At 39.2% G+C, this 17,419-nt stretch overlaps 1 protein-coding gene across 1 annotated transcript; it reads right to left on the bottom strand.

The window, feature by feature from the left end:
- Positions 1 to 6,157: 6,157 nt before the first annotated feature.
- Positions 6,158 to 15,368, bottom strand: RBM12 (RNA binding motif protein 12). Its single transcript, XM_010186380.1, is given in 3 exon segments — positions 6,158 to 10,047; positions 10,050 to 10,798; positions 15,290 to 15,368. Coding segments are annotated over 2 exon segments (2,640 nt in total). The 5' UTR covers positions 10,777 to 10,798; positions 15,290 to 15,368; the 3' UTR covers positions 6,158 to 8,134.
- Between the last annotated feature and the right edge of the window lie 2,051 nt (positions 15,369 to 17,419).

The following is a 17,419-nucleotide window of genomic DNA, read 5'->3' as shown; positions in this document are numbered from 1 at the left end:
TCAAGTGAACAGTTCCAACATTTTTTTACATAAATATGACCAAACTTAGGCAGTATATTTAGCAGCTGTCAAAGCATGAATTGAACTACATTTAGTCTAAGTGGAGAGACTTGGTGTGGTCACCATTAGGTGAAACCTGGAAACTCAAGTTACAAACAGCACATTTTCTGGGCAGCAGAGCACTATCTGCACACCAAGAGAACTGCTGAGTAACTGAGACAGGCAGCAGCCAGGACAAAACATCAGACAGGAGCAGTTTGTCCATCACAGATTCACCACCACCACCGCTTTTAATGTGTACCTAATGCAGTAGCGGAGGGGTTTGAACATCTCAAAAACATTAGAAGAGTATCAGTTCTCACATTATACATGTATGTAACCTTGGAGCGTGGGTTGCTCAAAAACATTTAAAACAGGTTCCCACTACCTTTTCAAGACTAAACAAGACAGAGAGGAATGGTACCTACTAGACCACCACACCGCAGCTGGCGCAGAACTCGATCACAGGGATTCCTCTTAGCTTTCACAGTAACAGAATTAAATGATGATACTATGGCTATATCCAGCCAAGTCACTGCACTGAATGTAGCTAATATTTAGAGATATTTATCTTATATAAAGATATAACACCATGTGCAGACTCATATTAGGATTTATATTTATTGACTGATACATATTTATTTACTTTTATTGATTTATTATTGCTTTTGTTTAAATCAAAGCATTTTTGGTTTCAGAAAACTTACTCTTGTTTCTGCTTGAAGTTATTTTTACAGGCACAACTAAGGACAAATTTTAACATGAAAAGCAGCACAAGTCACACAGCAGAAGGAAAACACACACAGCTTTCTGCTCCTGGAGTAATGAGGACAGGCAAATACTACCTTCTCACTCAAAAAACAGCATAACATGTTGCTGGTGTTGCAAGGAAGAAATACCATTTGGATTATCATCTTAACAAAAATATGGTGTCAGCCACCTAGAGAGAGGGACAAGTGTCCAGATGACAAAAATGGCCTTCAAAAAATCCAAGACATTAGCGTAGTAAGTCATGGTGCTGTGTTATATTTTGGACATGGCTTTTCTTTAAGAGATGCATCTAGTTAACTCAAAATGCTTTTATACAAACACACGGGTTTATCACCAACTTAACTGACAACTACAGTTGCCTTTAAAAACATTAAAACAGACTTAAACACCAAATCCAATTTAGATCAATGACGCATCTCGCATTCTGTCAGTAACAGCTGAATTTAAATTTCAGATTAGTTTAAGAACTCAACCATCACTCTTATTCTGGTCTTTTTCACGCAAGCTCAGTGCTGAAGTTTCCGAACTACAAACATTCTTCATTAGATTAGGGCATCACATGGTTGTTTTCACTAAATGTAAAGGGTGAAAATTTAGCCTCGACCTTTCAACTTCAACTTCAATGCCACTTCACTGATGTTAATGCCTGTAACATGAGGATGAAAACATCTAGCCACTGGCTTACTGGTTACTCAGAGGCAAATTAGCTACCACTCGGCATACACACTTACCTCACCTAAAAGCATTCAAGTCCATAGATGAAAAGAGCTCTAAGCACTATAAAAACCACTCCAGTTATTTGTATGACACTGGACCTACAACAGAGAATTCTGGCTCTACAGCAGTGCTAGAATGCAGTAGGCGAATCCTAGGCAAGTGGATCAGTAATATTTAACAACTCCACTTCCCCTCCTTAAGGAGGGAGGTTTCCCTTACATTTAGTCTATGAACTGTCAGTGCCTAAGTTTACTTAAATTAAGACGCTTTGCTTTTGTACCTGGCTGCATTAGTGTTCCTCAAGAATACAGGATTTATGAATACTGCCCTTTTATTAAAAACATTTGGATAATAATGAAATGGTATCAGCAACCACCATCTTCACTTTTGTGTTGAGCTTCCTGTTTAAACAAGCAAGGACTTTTCACATTCCATATCCATCCTCCCATCCAAACAAGCAACAACACTTTGGTTATACTGCTGGAAACAAGTTTCATAAAATACTCACATTATGGAGCACATTCTGGCAAATGCCACCACATCAAGAAGGTCACTGAGCAAGTAGGTGCTATACAGAGGCTTGAAATCTTAGAAAGCTACAGCAGTCCTATGAAATACATCATAAAAGGCACTCAATCAAAATTACCTAAAATGAATTTTTGAAGTAGTTTAGGTTCTGACCATATTGCTATTTTCCTCCCAAAATCTGCCTTCATTTTTGAATGAATAGAAAGCATTTCTAAGCCTTCTACTGTCACACAGAACAACACTACATCCATACAGTCTCATTTAATGGGAAATGGTTGAAATGAAACGAATTGTTCAAAATTATGAAACAGTTGAGTGTTCCACCTACCTTCACATGGTCAGAAATCAGAGCTATAACATCCTACCGATTCTTTGGTTAACACTGTAACTACAATATGAAAGTTTCAAAAAGTCACTAGCCTTCCAGAAGCACTTACAGGTCCAAAAAGCCAGACTACATCAACCAAGAGAGTTTTAGGCAGGATCAATTCTTGGTTCCCCTGTGCAAGCCTTCCAAGCCCTAAATTTTCAGTTTTAAATGTTACAGAGAAATTGTACTCCCTCAACCACGTACCGTAAAGGCAATCCCCACTCTACCCCTTGAAGTTGTGCTGGCTGTGATCTCCTGTCAGCGGCATGAGGAACTACTTCACTGGTAACACATAACAAAAGACCTCCCATAAGCTGTGGAAAAACAGTGAAGCTGGTATAATAGTAGTAAACAGAGTTACAAAACTGATGCTGTGGAAAGCTGACTCATGTTAAAAGAAAATAGATTCACTGTTTCTGAGAGCTTAATTGAATATATTTGGGAAGCAACTGGTAAGACCATTTAAACCTAAGGCTGTAGGCATAAGAGCATACAACAGCCACAAAGCAGTAAGCTTTGACTCCATCGGAGCAGTACAGAAACTTGGGTCAGAATTCATCTAGTTGCTTCTCTCATAAGCTGCCATGCTGTGAATATGGGTATGAAAACAGAAGAGTAACAACGGAAGCTGGACAGAAGTGAACGTCAGTAAGTGAAGAGTCACAACCAAACCACTCGACACCCGCATTTTGTCTGGAGCTATGGAAAAGGAATGCTTTTAGGGCTGCTTATTCTCACATATGGTATTTATACTCACAAGTGAAAAGTATCCAAGTCAGGAAGGTGGGAAACACCCCCTGCACCAACACCCAAACATTCCACAAAGTAACAAAGCTCTGAGAAAACCACTGACAAAGCCATCTGCATCAAAAATAAGCTACAATATACCTACCTGATCATACAACAGGGAAAGGGAAGCGGAGTTCAATACACAGCCACAAACTTTTAAGTTGAATGCACGCTACCAGCCAACAGATTTCCATTCCGTAGGAAAGCCAAATCCTTCAATTACAATCACGTTCCTGCTGCCAAAACCAGGAAGAGAACCCTCTGAGGGGTTCTGGAGCTCCTGAAGAGCATTTAACAGACAGTTCACTTCCTCTTCCACCTGGAGAAAGAATAATTTGCTCTATACACAGATTCTAGCTCAGTTTTCCAAAAACCATGAAAGAACATAGAGCCACAGAACAGAAGGCAGCACCAGCAAACCTGCAACAGGGCAAAGACGAGCAAATATACTGGGCAATGCTGCTTCCAGGCCCAAGGCACTTTTTTCCAAAAAACCTCATACAGCAACGGAATTTAGCATCTCTATTTTTTTTTTCTTTTTAAAGACATGCACAATATCTAAAGAAGTAAACTGACATAAAACTAATTTGTGTATGTCTCTGGACTCAAACTGTTTCCTAATATACCAGTCCAGTTTCAAAACTGCTTCATTCCAACCAATTATCTTGTCAAAGACAGAAACTAGTCTTTTGCTCGCACCAGAGTCTATGTTAAATGGGAACTGCAACCCTTTGATTCAGGGTCTAATCCATGTATCTTCATAATCATCCTAAAACAACTGCTTTCAAAGAGTGGCTTCATTGTCCAATCAGAGGCTTTAAGTCGTCCACAGTATGTAGCAGTTTTCAGTTTTGCAGATGAGAAGGCAAACACCGTTCAGAGGCGCGCACTGCTGAACAACAAGCTGGGGGCTGACAGCATTCGCTGTGGGAAGCGGCGGCTTTAGAACCACCACAGCAGAAGACTGAGGAGGAACAAAATAAAGAAACTGAAATTGTTATTTACAGTTAACACACCACTGGTCTGTTTAGGTAACTAGAAAAATATTTTCTAGAGTCTGCAGTCCTTAGTGCACCAAAATAGTCTCAGCAAAACTAGCTGCTTAATTCACACAGTATAGGCAACAACTTTGCTATGGACAGCCTGAGCAATTTAGCAGACCTGACCAGCACGCACATGCTTTACAAGGTAGACCAATTGTCAACTGGCACATGAGTACAGTCTTCATTTTGCATCGATCTTCCTCTCCACTTACAACAAATTCAGAGCACAGACATTCAAGGAAAACATGAAATGCTATGAAAGAAACACCTAAAATAAAAGAAGTAGTATCCTTCAATTTTCTTTAAACTACAAAGCCTCTCATAAATCTTAATTTAGAATGTAGCAACAATAATTCATCAAAAAAGAACCGGCTTTAATGTTGTCTGCGATATTACCAAATTGACTTGTGTTAGAAACAAAATCTGACCGTGGCATTGACATGTAACTGCTTGAAAACCTGGAAACTTTAAAGTCACGCTTTCATCCAACCATCACAGTTCTTCCATGTAGGTCCTAAGTTTATAACTGAATAGCTTTTCATACTTCCTCTTGTGAATGGGACAACAAAAGTATGTATGTTTAACAGAAATCACCCTGTGAATGTAACACTTTACCACTCATATTTTTAGAAGTGGTACTTGGACACTAACAATTAAGGAACTGCTAAAAATCGCCTAGTCTAGGTGATCCAGCTCTGGCAGGGGTGCTGCACTAGATGACCTTTCGAGGTCCCTTGCAACTCCTAATATTCTGTGATTCTGTGAAAACCACCAACTTAGCCAGCTGTGTAAACACAAGTACGTTCTTTCCATAACTTGAAGAAACTGGGATATCAGTGTCACCAACTGTATTGTTCCAAGGAGGCTAAGCAGGATGTCAGTATCTTACACTCAAAGCATCAAGGCCAAAACAACTGCAAATTTGAGCAGTGTCAATTAGAGAATTCTTTCTGTTGCTACCTCTTGTTAGCAGCCAGCCTTGAGGTGTGTACACAAGGGCAGTTATATACCTTCCACATTCAAGACAGGACCTCAAGGGTCCTACCTCTTACTTTTAAGTCTGTTCACAAATATAAACACGTGCAAAACAAGCCACTTCATCGAATCTAGCCACGCAGTCTGTTAATGTAATCCTCATAATTTAGTATGACATGCAGTTTAAGGCTGCTTATAACATGAAAGCAAGGTGTTGCAGAAGACTTCTTATATTTGCAAATGACACTTGATAATGAACCCTTCCCTGTATATGCTTTAAAGGATCAACTGTAACTATATGGGACGGCAGCTGTATTGTGTATAGTACACAAAGAAATTCTAAATATGCTACGACTTCCTGTTTTTTCCAAGAGGCTACTCTTGAGGAAGAGGGGACATTTACTAACTAACTTACTACTAACTTCTGCTAAAAGATGTGGAGCACCAACTGCTTGGCAAGACGAAGTGTCCCTTCCCCACCCCAAATCCTCCACTTAAGCATTCCATCCAGACCAATGTTCCCAACACCAATGGCTTTTTGTATTGGTTTGCACTTTTTTCAGACAAGCATTTAAACATCTTTAGACCATACAGAAAATCAAGAATCAGAAAATGAAAGACTTCCAAAACAAACCTGCACTTTTAGAAAGTCCAAAGGAACAGGCACACAAGCATGTTTCGCAGCATACACTGTGTCTAACACAAACACCAAGAACCCTGTATCCGTTACCAAGAGAACAGAGACATGAAATCAAAGGACAGTAACGCATAGCTGTGTATCTACTTCCAGACACCTGTAGTTTCATTCCACAACAAGACAAGCATTGTTGTGATTAATTTGAACTTGAAAAAACAGTTATCACCAGTTTCCGCAAGTCAACACACACTAATATCTTAAATCAATTCTGTGAACAATGAAGCCAAGTTTTCCTTTTCAGCAATTTTATTCTAATGTGAAACATGAAGAAACAAGCACCCAAATAACTCCAATATAGTATGAAACTTTAATAAAAGTTGTTTAAAAAACAAAGAGCAAAATTTTCAAAATAAACTGAAAGGCTTGACTCCTAATCACACATCTTTCTGACATCAGCAAGAGTACTTTCAGACTTTCAAAGGAAAAACAAAAAACCAAAAAAACCCAAAAAAACCAAAGATCTGCTGTTGAAACATTACTCCCAAAGACTGTTGAAACGCATAACATGAAGCTTCAGACAGACAGTTTTATTAACAGGAGGCTTAATTTTAAACAGTATATACAAATCACATGACTTTTCCAAAGTTGGGACCACCTAGTAATCTGTCAAAACAAAATTATGCTAATGAAATACAGAAGCATCTGTGTAATGCGACCGCCTCTTTATTGAAGTACACCTTTATACAATCCTTCCACACATTCCTGTACTGTGAAATCCTCTCAGGATGCAGCGCTGCACAGGTTTTCAAATCTCTCCTACACACCACATGAATAAAACTGTTGCCACTTGCATCTCTCAATTTTGCCTGACCATACACTTCAGTGTTCCATGATATGCAACACCAAAAGGCACTGTTTTTCTTTGTCCAAAAAACCAAAACAGTTTAAAGTTTGCTATGTTTAAGTACAATGATTTGCAGGGAATAGCAAGATTTTTCAGGCAATGCCCAAGTCTTAAAATTTATCATAAACCAAGCAAGGATGAACCAAAAGAATTCTACTTTTCACTTGTGTAATTACTTCCTTTCCAATTCTCCGTTTTTCCATGGAAGGTTTTGCAAAGAAAATGGCAACTCTTTACAGGCTTCAAATACAACAGCACAACTTTATTGCAAAAATATATAGTAAACTCCACATTTTCAAGTTTTGGAGAAAAATAAATGTTATCTCTGAATTCAACCATAGCAGTAATTCACAACAGAGTTGCTGAAGATAAAAGTTTCTTTCATATATAAACTAATTTAAAACTTTAGCTGGACTCCAGTCTTCTACTAATAATCACCACTTTGGTTCTCTTAGCAGAGACTCTATGTAAGGAGTTCGAGACATACATAAGAAATACAACATCAATATCCAACTAGTGTAAAAGATCCTATCCCAACTGATTCATGTAATCCTAACAAATCAAGCTACTTAAACAATAACGAGTATTTTCAAGTTGTTACTTCTACTGCAAATGTTTTATAAGTGTACTATAAAACTCATATGATAATGTTTGAGGTTAGCTATACTTGTGGCAAAAGTCTTATTCTGCACAGTTATAATTGCAATATATAAATAACTAAAGGTTATTCCACAAAGAACAGCTTGAATTTTACAGAACGATTCTGCTCATACTTATAGGAATTAGTTTGGTAGACACATCAGTAATGGGCATAATTCAACTGTTCATACAGTGAGAATCTTGGAAAAAATAAAGATACATACACAAAACAATCTGTGTACACTGAAAATTCGTTCAGTTGCAGAGTAAAATGAGGACTTTAAACAAAGCTTTGACCTGTAAACAAAGCAAATTCAGCCAGCTTTTAACCAAATCTAGGAATAGCAATCTATTTTACAATGGCTTGCAAGAGCACCCACTAAGAGCTTCACTGACTTCATCTATTTCCCTTATCCGAAACTACATAAAACCAATCTAGATTCCTTGATAAGTACTGTATTCAGTAGAGCTTACCAAACTTCTATGATGAATAAGAATCTCTCTAGCTTCTCCACATATTTGTACAGGAAAATCCACTGTGCATCTGTCCCTGCAGTGTTCCTTATGTAGCGGCTAACCCAGTGCTCTGTCTTATCAAAACCAATCTGTTTTACAATTTAAACAATCCACAGGTTCTATCCTGGAAAAACTGTAAAAACCAATCCGGATGCATTTATCACAGCACTAAGAATATCTATTCTACAACTATTTCATATTAACAACTAACCTAACACAAGTTTTACTTTTCTGGAGCCTATAGGCCTGTCATTTAAATCAACAACAGCTGCCATAGCTTCATCACGAGACTCAAATGCAACCATTGCTTCTCCAGTGGGCATGCCTTTTTCATTGAATTTTAAGCACACCGAACCGGGGATCACTTGGTAACCATAAAAGAAATCCAAAATTTCATCCACCGAAACAGTAAAGGGCATATTTTGCACTTTAATAACAGTTGGTCCTGGCTTCCCAGACCCTGTTCCAAAACCCGGGGGCCCACTAATATGTATATTTCCTGGTCCAGGTCCAAACCCTGGAGGTCCACTTAAATGTCCGAGACCACTCGCAATTCCCGGAGGACCAGCACCAAAGGCAGGGGGTCCACTTAAACTGCCAGGACCATTACCAAAAGTCTGAGGACCCCCTGCAAAACCTGCTGGTCCACTCAAATTACCAGGACCACCTGCAAAGCCTGGGACCTCAATACCTCCACCAGGTAAACTGCTAGCTGCAACTGCAGGTATTCCTGCTCTAGAATCAGGAAAGCCACCTATTGCAGGTGGTGGTAGAGGGGGACCAAATGTGCCAGACCCACTGAAGTTACCAGGGAAATTAAACGGAGGACCGTTGTTTGCTTCTTTAGAATTTCCCCCCAAGAAGGCACGCTCATCCCCACCCACGCTCTGTGCTCCTGGCACAGTCACATTTCCTTGTATCGGTATTTTCAGTATCTTTTTCCCTTGAGATGGTGGGTTTCTCTCAATATCTCTCATTTCCTCCAGAGTTATCAAACGCAAAACAACATCTCTTCCATTCAGTTTTTTACGGTGCAAACGCTCTGCCTTACGAGCATCATCTTCAGCTTTAAACTGAACCAGTGCTTGTCCTAAACCTTGCCCATTATTATCAACAAGAATTTGTACAGAGCTCTCTTCTACTGCCAGTCCCTCTAGAAATTGAAGGATTTCAATTTTTGTAATATTGTATGGAATATTAGATATATGCGCACACAATTTCGGCAAGCCTGGTTCTCCCTCAGAATTCATGAGGATTTCTCTCTGGTCATAGTTGAAGTTTTGCAATCTTTTACGAATCATATCTATCTTTTCTAACATTGCCTTTTTAGTAATTGGATGAACCTGAATAAAGCGATTCCCTATGTATTGCTTATGATGACACAGAGCCGCTTTATAATCAGCTTCATTCCTGAACTCCACAAAACCCTCTCCAATTGCCTTCCCATTAGGTCCATAAGCTATATAAATGCTATCTTCAACTATATCCAGCTTTTTAAAGAAATCTATCACATGTTTGTTCTCCGATTCAAAGGGAAGACCTTTCAAATAGACACAGAAACCCTGTTCATGGGGAGATCTCGACCGTGACCTTTTCTGTCCACTGGGAGATTTGGACCTAGAGTGAGCCTGGGGAGGAGGAGGGTGCGACTGCCCAGAGGGACCCATGGTTTGCTTGAAAGTAATGTGGCCTCCGGCAGCCACCCACTGTCTCTCTGTTGCAGGGCTAACTTCAACATAGCGCTGAATCATCAGCATTCTGTTTCGCTTCAGTGCTTCAAATGTATCTTGAGGAGAAAAAAACTTAACTAGTCCATTTCCATTATTTCGACCTACATGATCCTTCAGCATATGGACTGCATCCACACGGAGCCCAAGGAAAAAGTCTTTCACATCAGATTCTGTTGCAGAAAAGGGCATTCCATGAACGCTGACATATAAATCATCTGGATTGATTGGAATTGGCTTGACACTACTTTGAGAATTCATCTGGATAGGATTTACAGGATTCATTGGACCAATAAACAATGGATTCAAGCCGCTGTTCATACTCACTGCTCCTCCAGACCCATTCATTCCAGTGGGTAAAGGTGCTACAGGTGGAGGATTTATAGGAGGCATCCTGATACGGGAGGCATAGGTGTCATTGGAGGTACAGGGGGCACAGGGGGTATTGGAGGAACCGGAGGAACAGGAGGCAATGTGGGTACAGGAGGTGGAACAGGTATAGGGGGAATGGAAGGCATTGGTGGCAAAGATGGCATAGCTGGAATAGGAGGGATTGGTGGAGGAGGTACTGTGTTCATTGGGGATGCTGTGCTAGGCATAGTTGAGCTAAATGTTGGGCTACCAAAGGTACTCCCAAGATTTGGAGGTGCAGTCCCCATATTGGCAGTAGAAAACGTGGATATGTTTTTATTGCTTTCATGCACAGTAGTAGAAGCAGTTACTACACTAGGAGAAGGATTATTAAAGTTAGGTACAGTAGTAGGTAAGTTAACCCTTCCACTCATCCCAGAACTAGGTGGTGGCCCTGATCTGCTAGCATTTGCTGGTGGCATATCTAGATTGGCAGTTTCAAAACGCCTACGACTGAGTTCTATCATGTTTTGCATTTCAGTTTTACTGCTCAGCAATAGTGTTACTTTCGACCCTTTAATTGTACCACCTGTGCGCATCATACCAAGCCTCGCATCTTCATCAGTGGCAAAAACGATGAAAGCCTCACCCAGTTCACCCCCTACAATATGCACGCCCCCATCAGGGATGGTCAATCCAGAGAAGAAGTGGCGAATGTCCATGGTCCCCGCCACAATCGGGAGACCTTGCAAGCGGATGACCACAGCCATGCTGCGCTGAAACAACACACACCTGCAGATGAGAAAAGGTAACGGCTATGTCAGACTACTGTTTATGACACCATACAATTACCTACAGACACCATCTACTATATTTGTTTACATACACCTAAGGATATATTGCAAAGATTAAGCATGTTTATATTCCAAGTTTGTTATTCATGTTTGCTTACTTCGTACAGATTGAAGTATTAAACATTTACCAATAAAATCAGTATACATTTTGCACTAGAAATTCCAAAATAACTGTCAAACTAAGACCCACGAGTGTCAGTAAAAAACCACCAAAACCCTAAGGAAGAGCAAAAATCAGATCTACTGTATCAGTGGTTGAATATTTAATGGAACGTAAGCAAAATGAGTACTTAAGCTAAGCAAACAAAATTAATTTACCATACACTGGTATGAATCCACTGTACCTGGCAAACTGTGAAAAATTCTGCACACCTATGGGAAATAAAAAGTTCTCCTTCATTTGGGGACAGATTTTATCTCCTGCAGGTGAAGACAACTAGGAGCGTTAACAGTGGCTTGGTTATGAAAGAAAACCCATTACGAACAACTAGCAACAGTGAGACTCATACAACATCCTCACAGGAACTATCTAGGTTATATTGATCTTGCATTTTTCTCCCAGCAAAGGTAAGAGGTCTAGGTGACCAAGAAGCTAGCTAATTGTTATAAACTAGCCCCAGACATTTTGTGACTTTACAGACCTCATCTAAAACTAGAATAACATCTATGCATAGCCTAGCTAGATATTTGGCCTTTACAACCTTAAAAAAAACAAGTATAATTTTTAATAGTTGCAGATGTTCTATCTAATATTACACCATCTGTCTCAGGCAGAAGTAAATTACTTTTACCTCTGCAGTGAAAGTTAGTGGAAGCTAGTGGAAGCTTAATAGAAATTTTGAACAAGTAGATCCTGACAAGACATATCAGAAGTTCAAGAAAAATATCAAACTAGGTAATTCTCACTAATTCTTGACAAACTTTTAGTAAAGACTAAAAGCATTCTACTGATACTAGCATGATTCACTATTTCAGAAGTCAGCCTCTCATCCTAAAGTCAGCAGTAGCACCTTGTTTAACCTGAGCCACTTCATTTCTGAAATTTCTTGACTTCCTAAGTGCAAGCCAGTTCAGCATCTGTATGCAAGACCTGTAAGGCTCCCATTAGTCACATACAAGTGCTTTTAACTAAGCACTGGAAACCAAGGATGAACCAGATGACACAATGCAACAGCTGGAGATTGTGCATCAAAGACTCCGCCATATGCCAAAGCTGTGACCAGCTACAATGAGTAACTATCTCTCAACACTTCGCATTCAGCTAGGTATTGTACCACAGCATACAGTCAAATCTTTAAATCAGCAGCATTGGCCTGTCCAGGTCTTCCAATCACTTTACAGGCACGCCTAGAATGCATACTTAACTACTAGGTAAAGCCACTCTCCAACAATTGAACCACTTCACATAAGGCTGAATTCAGTACCTAATGAAAACAAGAGTAACAGTTCTACTGGGCGGGGGGGGGGGAGGAAGCTGCAATTCTTTTGTTTGCATGGGTACTCAGGTATTTTGCTTTGTTGCCTAATAAACCAGAGCTAGCCTCTTCCTACATAGTAATGAACTCAAGCAACATATTGGGGTATTAAAGGGCACTGGCCTACATCCTGCTGACACCAGGAAAGCGTGGAGGGCCTTTCTCCCTCAAGGCAACAGCAGACAAGCCCACTGCATGGTAAGCTCTGCTGCTCTAGCTGCTGTGAGTCCAACGTCTGATTCCTCACCTCACTGGGTTTGAAAGAGACTGAAACTTGCAAGGAGAACACAAGAAGGTCTGAAAAAATATCGAGCTGTACATACCGCTAAGAAAACCCCTACTCCACAAGGGGTGGCAGCAACAGAAATGGGAACGTACACTAAGCCTTGAGGATTTTTTTTTAAAGCAACTTTTCCATCTCCATGGTAAGGTAACAAAAGCAACATCTTGCATTTATTTCTTATAGTGACGTGTTTAACTTGAGAAAAACGTTCATTGCCCAGTCATTTGCCAACAGCAAAATAATTGGCCCACATGGAAAAAACAGGTCAAAGAAAGAACTATCTATGCTATGTACACATCTAAGAAAGCATGCAAGCAAGACTTTTTGCATTGTTTTAAAACAGCAGTAATTTTCAATGATTCTGTAATTTTAAATTTGTCTAACATTGACAGCAATCCCTGAAACTAAAGTGAAAATGAAAATTCTGCCTACTTTAAGGAAGTCATAGTAAAGGAGATTGTAAAACTGAAGTTTACTACATTATGCCACAGGACTGCTTTTTAATTAGATGATCCTGAGGCAAGAAAACAGTGTAAAAGCATCCTCATTTTCGCACCTATGCTTTGAAAAATAGAATAGCAAATTTTTCTAGGCAGCTTACATTTTCTCTACTATCTATTATACAAAAAAACAGGTTTCAGAAATTTTTATGCATCCAAGAGCTAGACATGTGAAGTTTCTTGTGTCAAAGGGGAGATTACTTTCAGTTATTTCCTTACTAATGCAAAAGGGATGACAATTTGATACGGCCTTTAGTTGAACAGAGGTGACTTTGGAAGATATTTCTGCTCAGATCTGCTGGTTTAGAACAATGTATATTCTTTATTAGAACTGACACCTGCTATATAACTGCATTTGCTAGTGATTCCATGAATCCAGCCCAGAAGACAAATTAACAGACAAGATCACAAAAGAATTCCTAAGAGTTCAAGCACATGAACATTTACATAACTTCTGGGATAATGCAACTATCTCAGTCTTGCACTAGATTCAGAACTTCATTATGAATGTTAAGAGATATCTTGAAGTTTTATTATTTGGTATTCTATTTAGGTCCACTGAATCACTATCAACAAAAAAAAACCAACACTCAAACAGCTGCTTAGGCATACAGTTGCTAGAAAAACAAGCTGCAATGACTTCAGCGTAGTTAATGGCAAGCACAATATTAAGCAAATGCTTGCTATTAAGCAATACAGCTAACAGCAGCATGGTATGAATAAAAATAATTTTAAGGACTTTACTTCATCAAGTATTTTTGGCAAAAAACCCTTTTGTTAACTCAAAATAAAATTGCTTCAAATTTTTCAGTATTTCAGTGCTTCAGAAAAGTATTAGTTTTGCTTCTGTGACTTAAAGAAAAATCACAAGGATCAAAAGGGGCCAAATTCCATATTTCTAAGCACTCACAAGTACAATTTTTTCCAAAACACACTTAGGAGTCAATACCACTCGCTCAAATTATTCAACTAATGAAAAAGCATAGCCTGCTCAAATACTTCACTGTTCACTTGTGAGGTCGACATACACGCAGAGGCAATATCAGACACGAGAATGGGCTACACATCTGTTAGGTGTGATTTTCGTTGGGCTGTCAGAGGTGTTCTAAGGCTGCCTATTATTCTTCCTGTACAAAAAGGTACCTTGAGGCAAAAGGGGATTTTGTTGTAATTCTGTGCGTTTAGTGTAATTTTTGGAGACCAGAAGAACAAAATTCTAGAGCTGTACTATGACAAGCCATCTTCATTAGCAAGTCAAGATCAGGAATGGAGAGTAAAGGGCTGTCAACAACCAAGCTGGTTCAACTCACTTTCTGAGCCTTTACAGAACTTTTATGTGTCTTGACACTAACATCATTAAAAATATTGATCTCACACTGGAAAAAAAAGGTATATAAGATACAGTATTACTTCTTCCATCTATGCACTAGTCAGTGAAGTAAGCAGAATTTGGTTCACATGCATAAATTGATATAAACACAAGACTAGCTTTTTAAGATGTATGCATTTTTCAAGTTAAGAAAATTTCAGAAGATTCAACATAGTTCCCGGGGACTACTAAAGTACAATACCCGCGCGATACACACACACAACTTATTTGGCAATTCTTGGACGACGACTAAGAAATGGAATAACACTGGCATTGTAGGAGGATTTTCAAGTATCCAGGCTGAGACTGCCTGGCAAAAACTAAACCTGCAGACTACAGTTTTGCCCTTTTTCTTTTTCCTCTCCAATAAAGTCTAAAGTCAACCTGTTAGATTAAGATAGTAATCTCTGAGCTAACTTGGACCTATCTGATCCCTTTAAATGCTGCAAAACCTAATTAGAACCAGTTACCATATACTTCTAAACCACAGTAGTTAGAAACATGCAGACCTGTGGCCTGTAAAGTAGCTACATCTTTCAACAAATTGCAAAATGACTGGGAGAGTGCTCCAGGACTACCACATGCTGATGAAACAACAAAACATCAGTTTGGCAGAAAATTCTGTTTACAAGAACAAGATTGCCAGAACTACCATCACCAGTGGGGGTCAGATAAAGAGACTAGCTATAGTTTATTTGACATAAGTGTTCTGATACGTATTCACAGATTCCAAAAGCTTCAAATATTTCTTAAGATATACTCAAAATGCATATAAAGAAGGCTTCAATTCAAAGGCTCTTACCTGCAAAGACAGATGTTTTTTTTTCTTAACAAGTAGCAGAAGCCAAGCCAATCCTGTGGGCAACCAATTAAAACCAACTTTTAGACTGCAATAAAGAATAAATGGAGGCAAAAATCAATGCAGGCAACACAACAGCAGTAACAGTCCACAAAGAACTGTATATATAGAAAGTTCAAACCTGCAACCACCACAAGGCACTGTGACATACAACAACCACAAGAGTAAGAGTGTATTTTCTAATACCTTATCCTGGTATGACTTGCTGGTAATTGCATTGCAGAGTTTTTGTATGGTTTCGAGACATGAATAAGCCTTCCACAAAGAATATAAAAAGAACTAGAAAACATTCAAAGAATCTTTCAAATCTTTCCATCATCAACAGGTAACAAATCATTCTTCCAAAGGCAATCAGCAAGAATACTTGAAAACACTGAATTTTAACAAACCTTTGCTCCACCAATAATGATATTCCTTCCTCCAACAGCACACCTTCTTACTTGAACAAAGCAACACACCAGAAAAGCCACACCTCAGAAAACCTCCCTAATGCTGCACATGAAGAATTCTTCAGGAGTCGCACAAACTGGTAAAACTAAGTGACATTTCACAGCCACATCTCAGCAGTCACCTCTACAGAGAGCATAGTAAGAACTCCCCACTGAGATACCGTATTTCAGTTGTAATCTGTCGTTGTCCAAATTCTGATCAAATGCCCATTTTTTTCATCCCTGTAGGAAAATGGTCTTCCTGGGATTACAACTCAGCAAAAAACCCAAACATTTGAAGTGGCAACATACGTATTCTGTATTGAAAGGGATGGAAAACCCTTGCTCTTTCATTGTTACTAGATAATCTCATACTAAATTTGTGATTTTTTTGGAAAACTATCCAGGAATGAATCACACGAAGAACAAATAACTGCCACCTCCTCACACAACCCAAACAAGCCCTTCTCAGGTAAAAGAGAACTTAAGATAAATAACTACTACCAAGCCATCCACAAACTCCCTAACAGAGGGAATCGCAACAAATGCAGATATCCACAGATCTTCCAGGACATGAATAACAGACATACAAGCGAGAAAGATACAACTACACTTTCTTCAGACTTGTGTTAAAATGGCAAATGCATTTAGGAAAAGATGACTTTTTTCATTAAACCTTTACAAGAAACAAGCAATCCTATATTAGAGGGATTCAACTATATACTTTCATATCTAGCAGTGTCAAACAGTAGTTTACAATACAAGAAAGAATGCAATCACCTGATAAACAGTTTCATGCAAAAACAAATCTGCTTCAAGCAGCACACAAATCTTTTATGTACAAGGAACTACCCATTTGGAAGAAAAACCCAAACCATTTTATGTATTTCCAGCACAGCAACCACAGCGTTGCATATGTTCCTCTTCGCACTACTGAAAACAAGCTGAATATCTGCAGTGAACTAAGACTACATGCTATAACGTGAAACAACAAAGCCAAGCAGCATTCTTCAGAAAGACTGCAAAACTCCCCTCTACTGTGTTTACTTCTCCACCAAACACCATCCACTTTTGTTTGCAAGTCTCAATTCTCCCAACTTTGAAGAAAACCATCCATCACTCTCATAGGTAAACACATCCTTTTCCAAGCGTTAACTAGGCAAACATCGACTAGGGCACAGGCATTCCCACACATCGACACCACGCCGCTGGGACTTCACAGAGAGACTCCGTAACACCCTGTCAGCTACACAGAAAGAACCACCATCCGCTGGACAAAAACCAGCCAATGAAATAGCCTTAAGAGAAGTACACCGAGGAAACTAACCTGCCGATTTTTCTACCTAACCCAAGTAGATCAAAGCAGGTAACAAAATCACTAAGAATGAACAAGTGAGAAAATCAGAGCCAACAGTTTTTTTGAAATAAAGCTCACACAGACTCCTGGTGTACATCTGCAACACTAGGTTGGTTTTGGTGGCCTGTGGTTTTTTTGTTTTCGGGGTTTTTTTTCAAAGGGCGGGGGTATAGGCTCGCTTGGGTTTTGTTGGTGGTTTTTTTTTTTTGTTAACAGAGCTGATTTTTATTAGTGTAGAAAAGCGTTATGTTACCGCACAGCAACTTCGTTAGTGTTCACAGGGTAACC

Source organism: Mesitornis unicolor, unplaced genomic scaffold, assembly GCF_000695765.1.
Source record: "Mesitornis unicolor isolate BGI_N332 unplaced genomic scaffold, ASM69576v1 scaffold13276, whole genome shotgun sequence".
Classification (NCBI taxonomy): Eukaryota; Metazoa; Chordata; class Aves; order Mesitornithiformes; family Mesitornithidae; genus Mesitornis; species Mesitornis unicolor.
The sequence above is the reverse complement of the archived record's forward strand: the minus strand, read 5'-3'. Positions and strand labels throughout refer to the sequence as shown.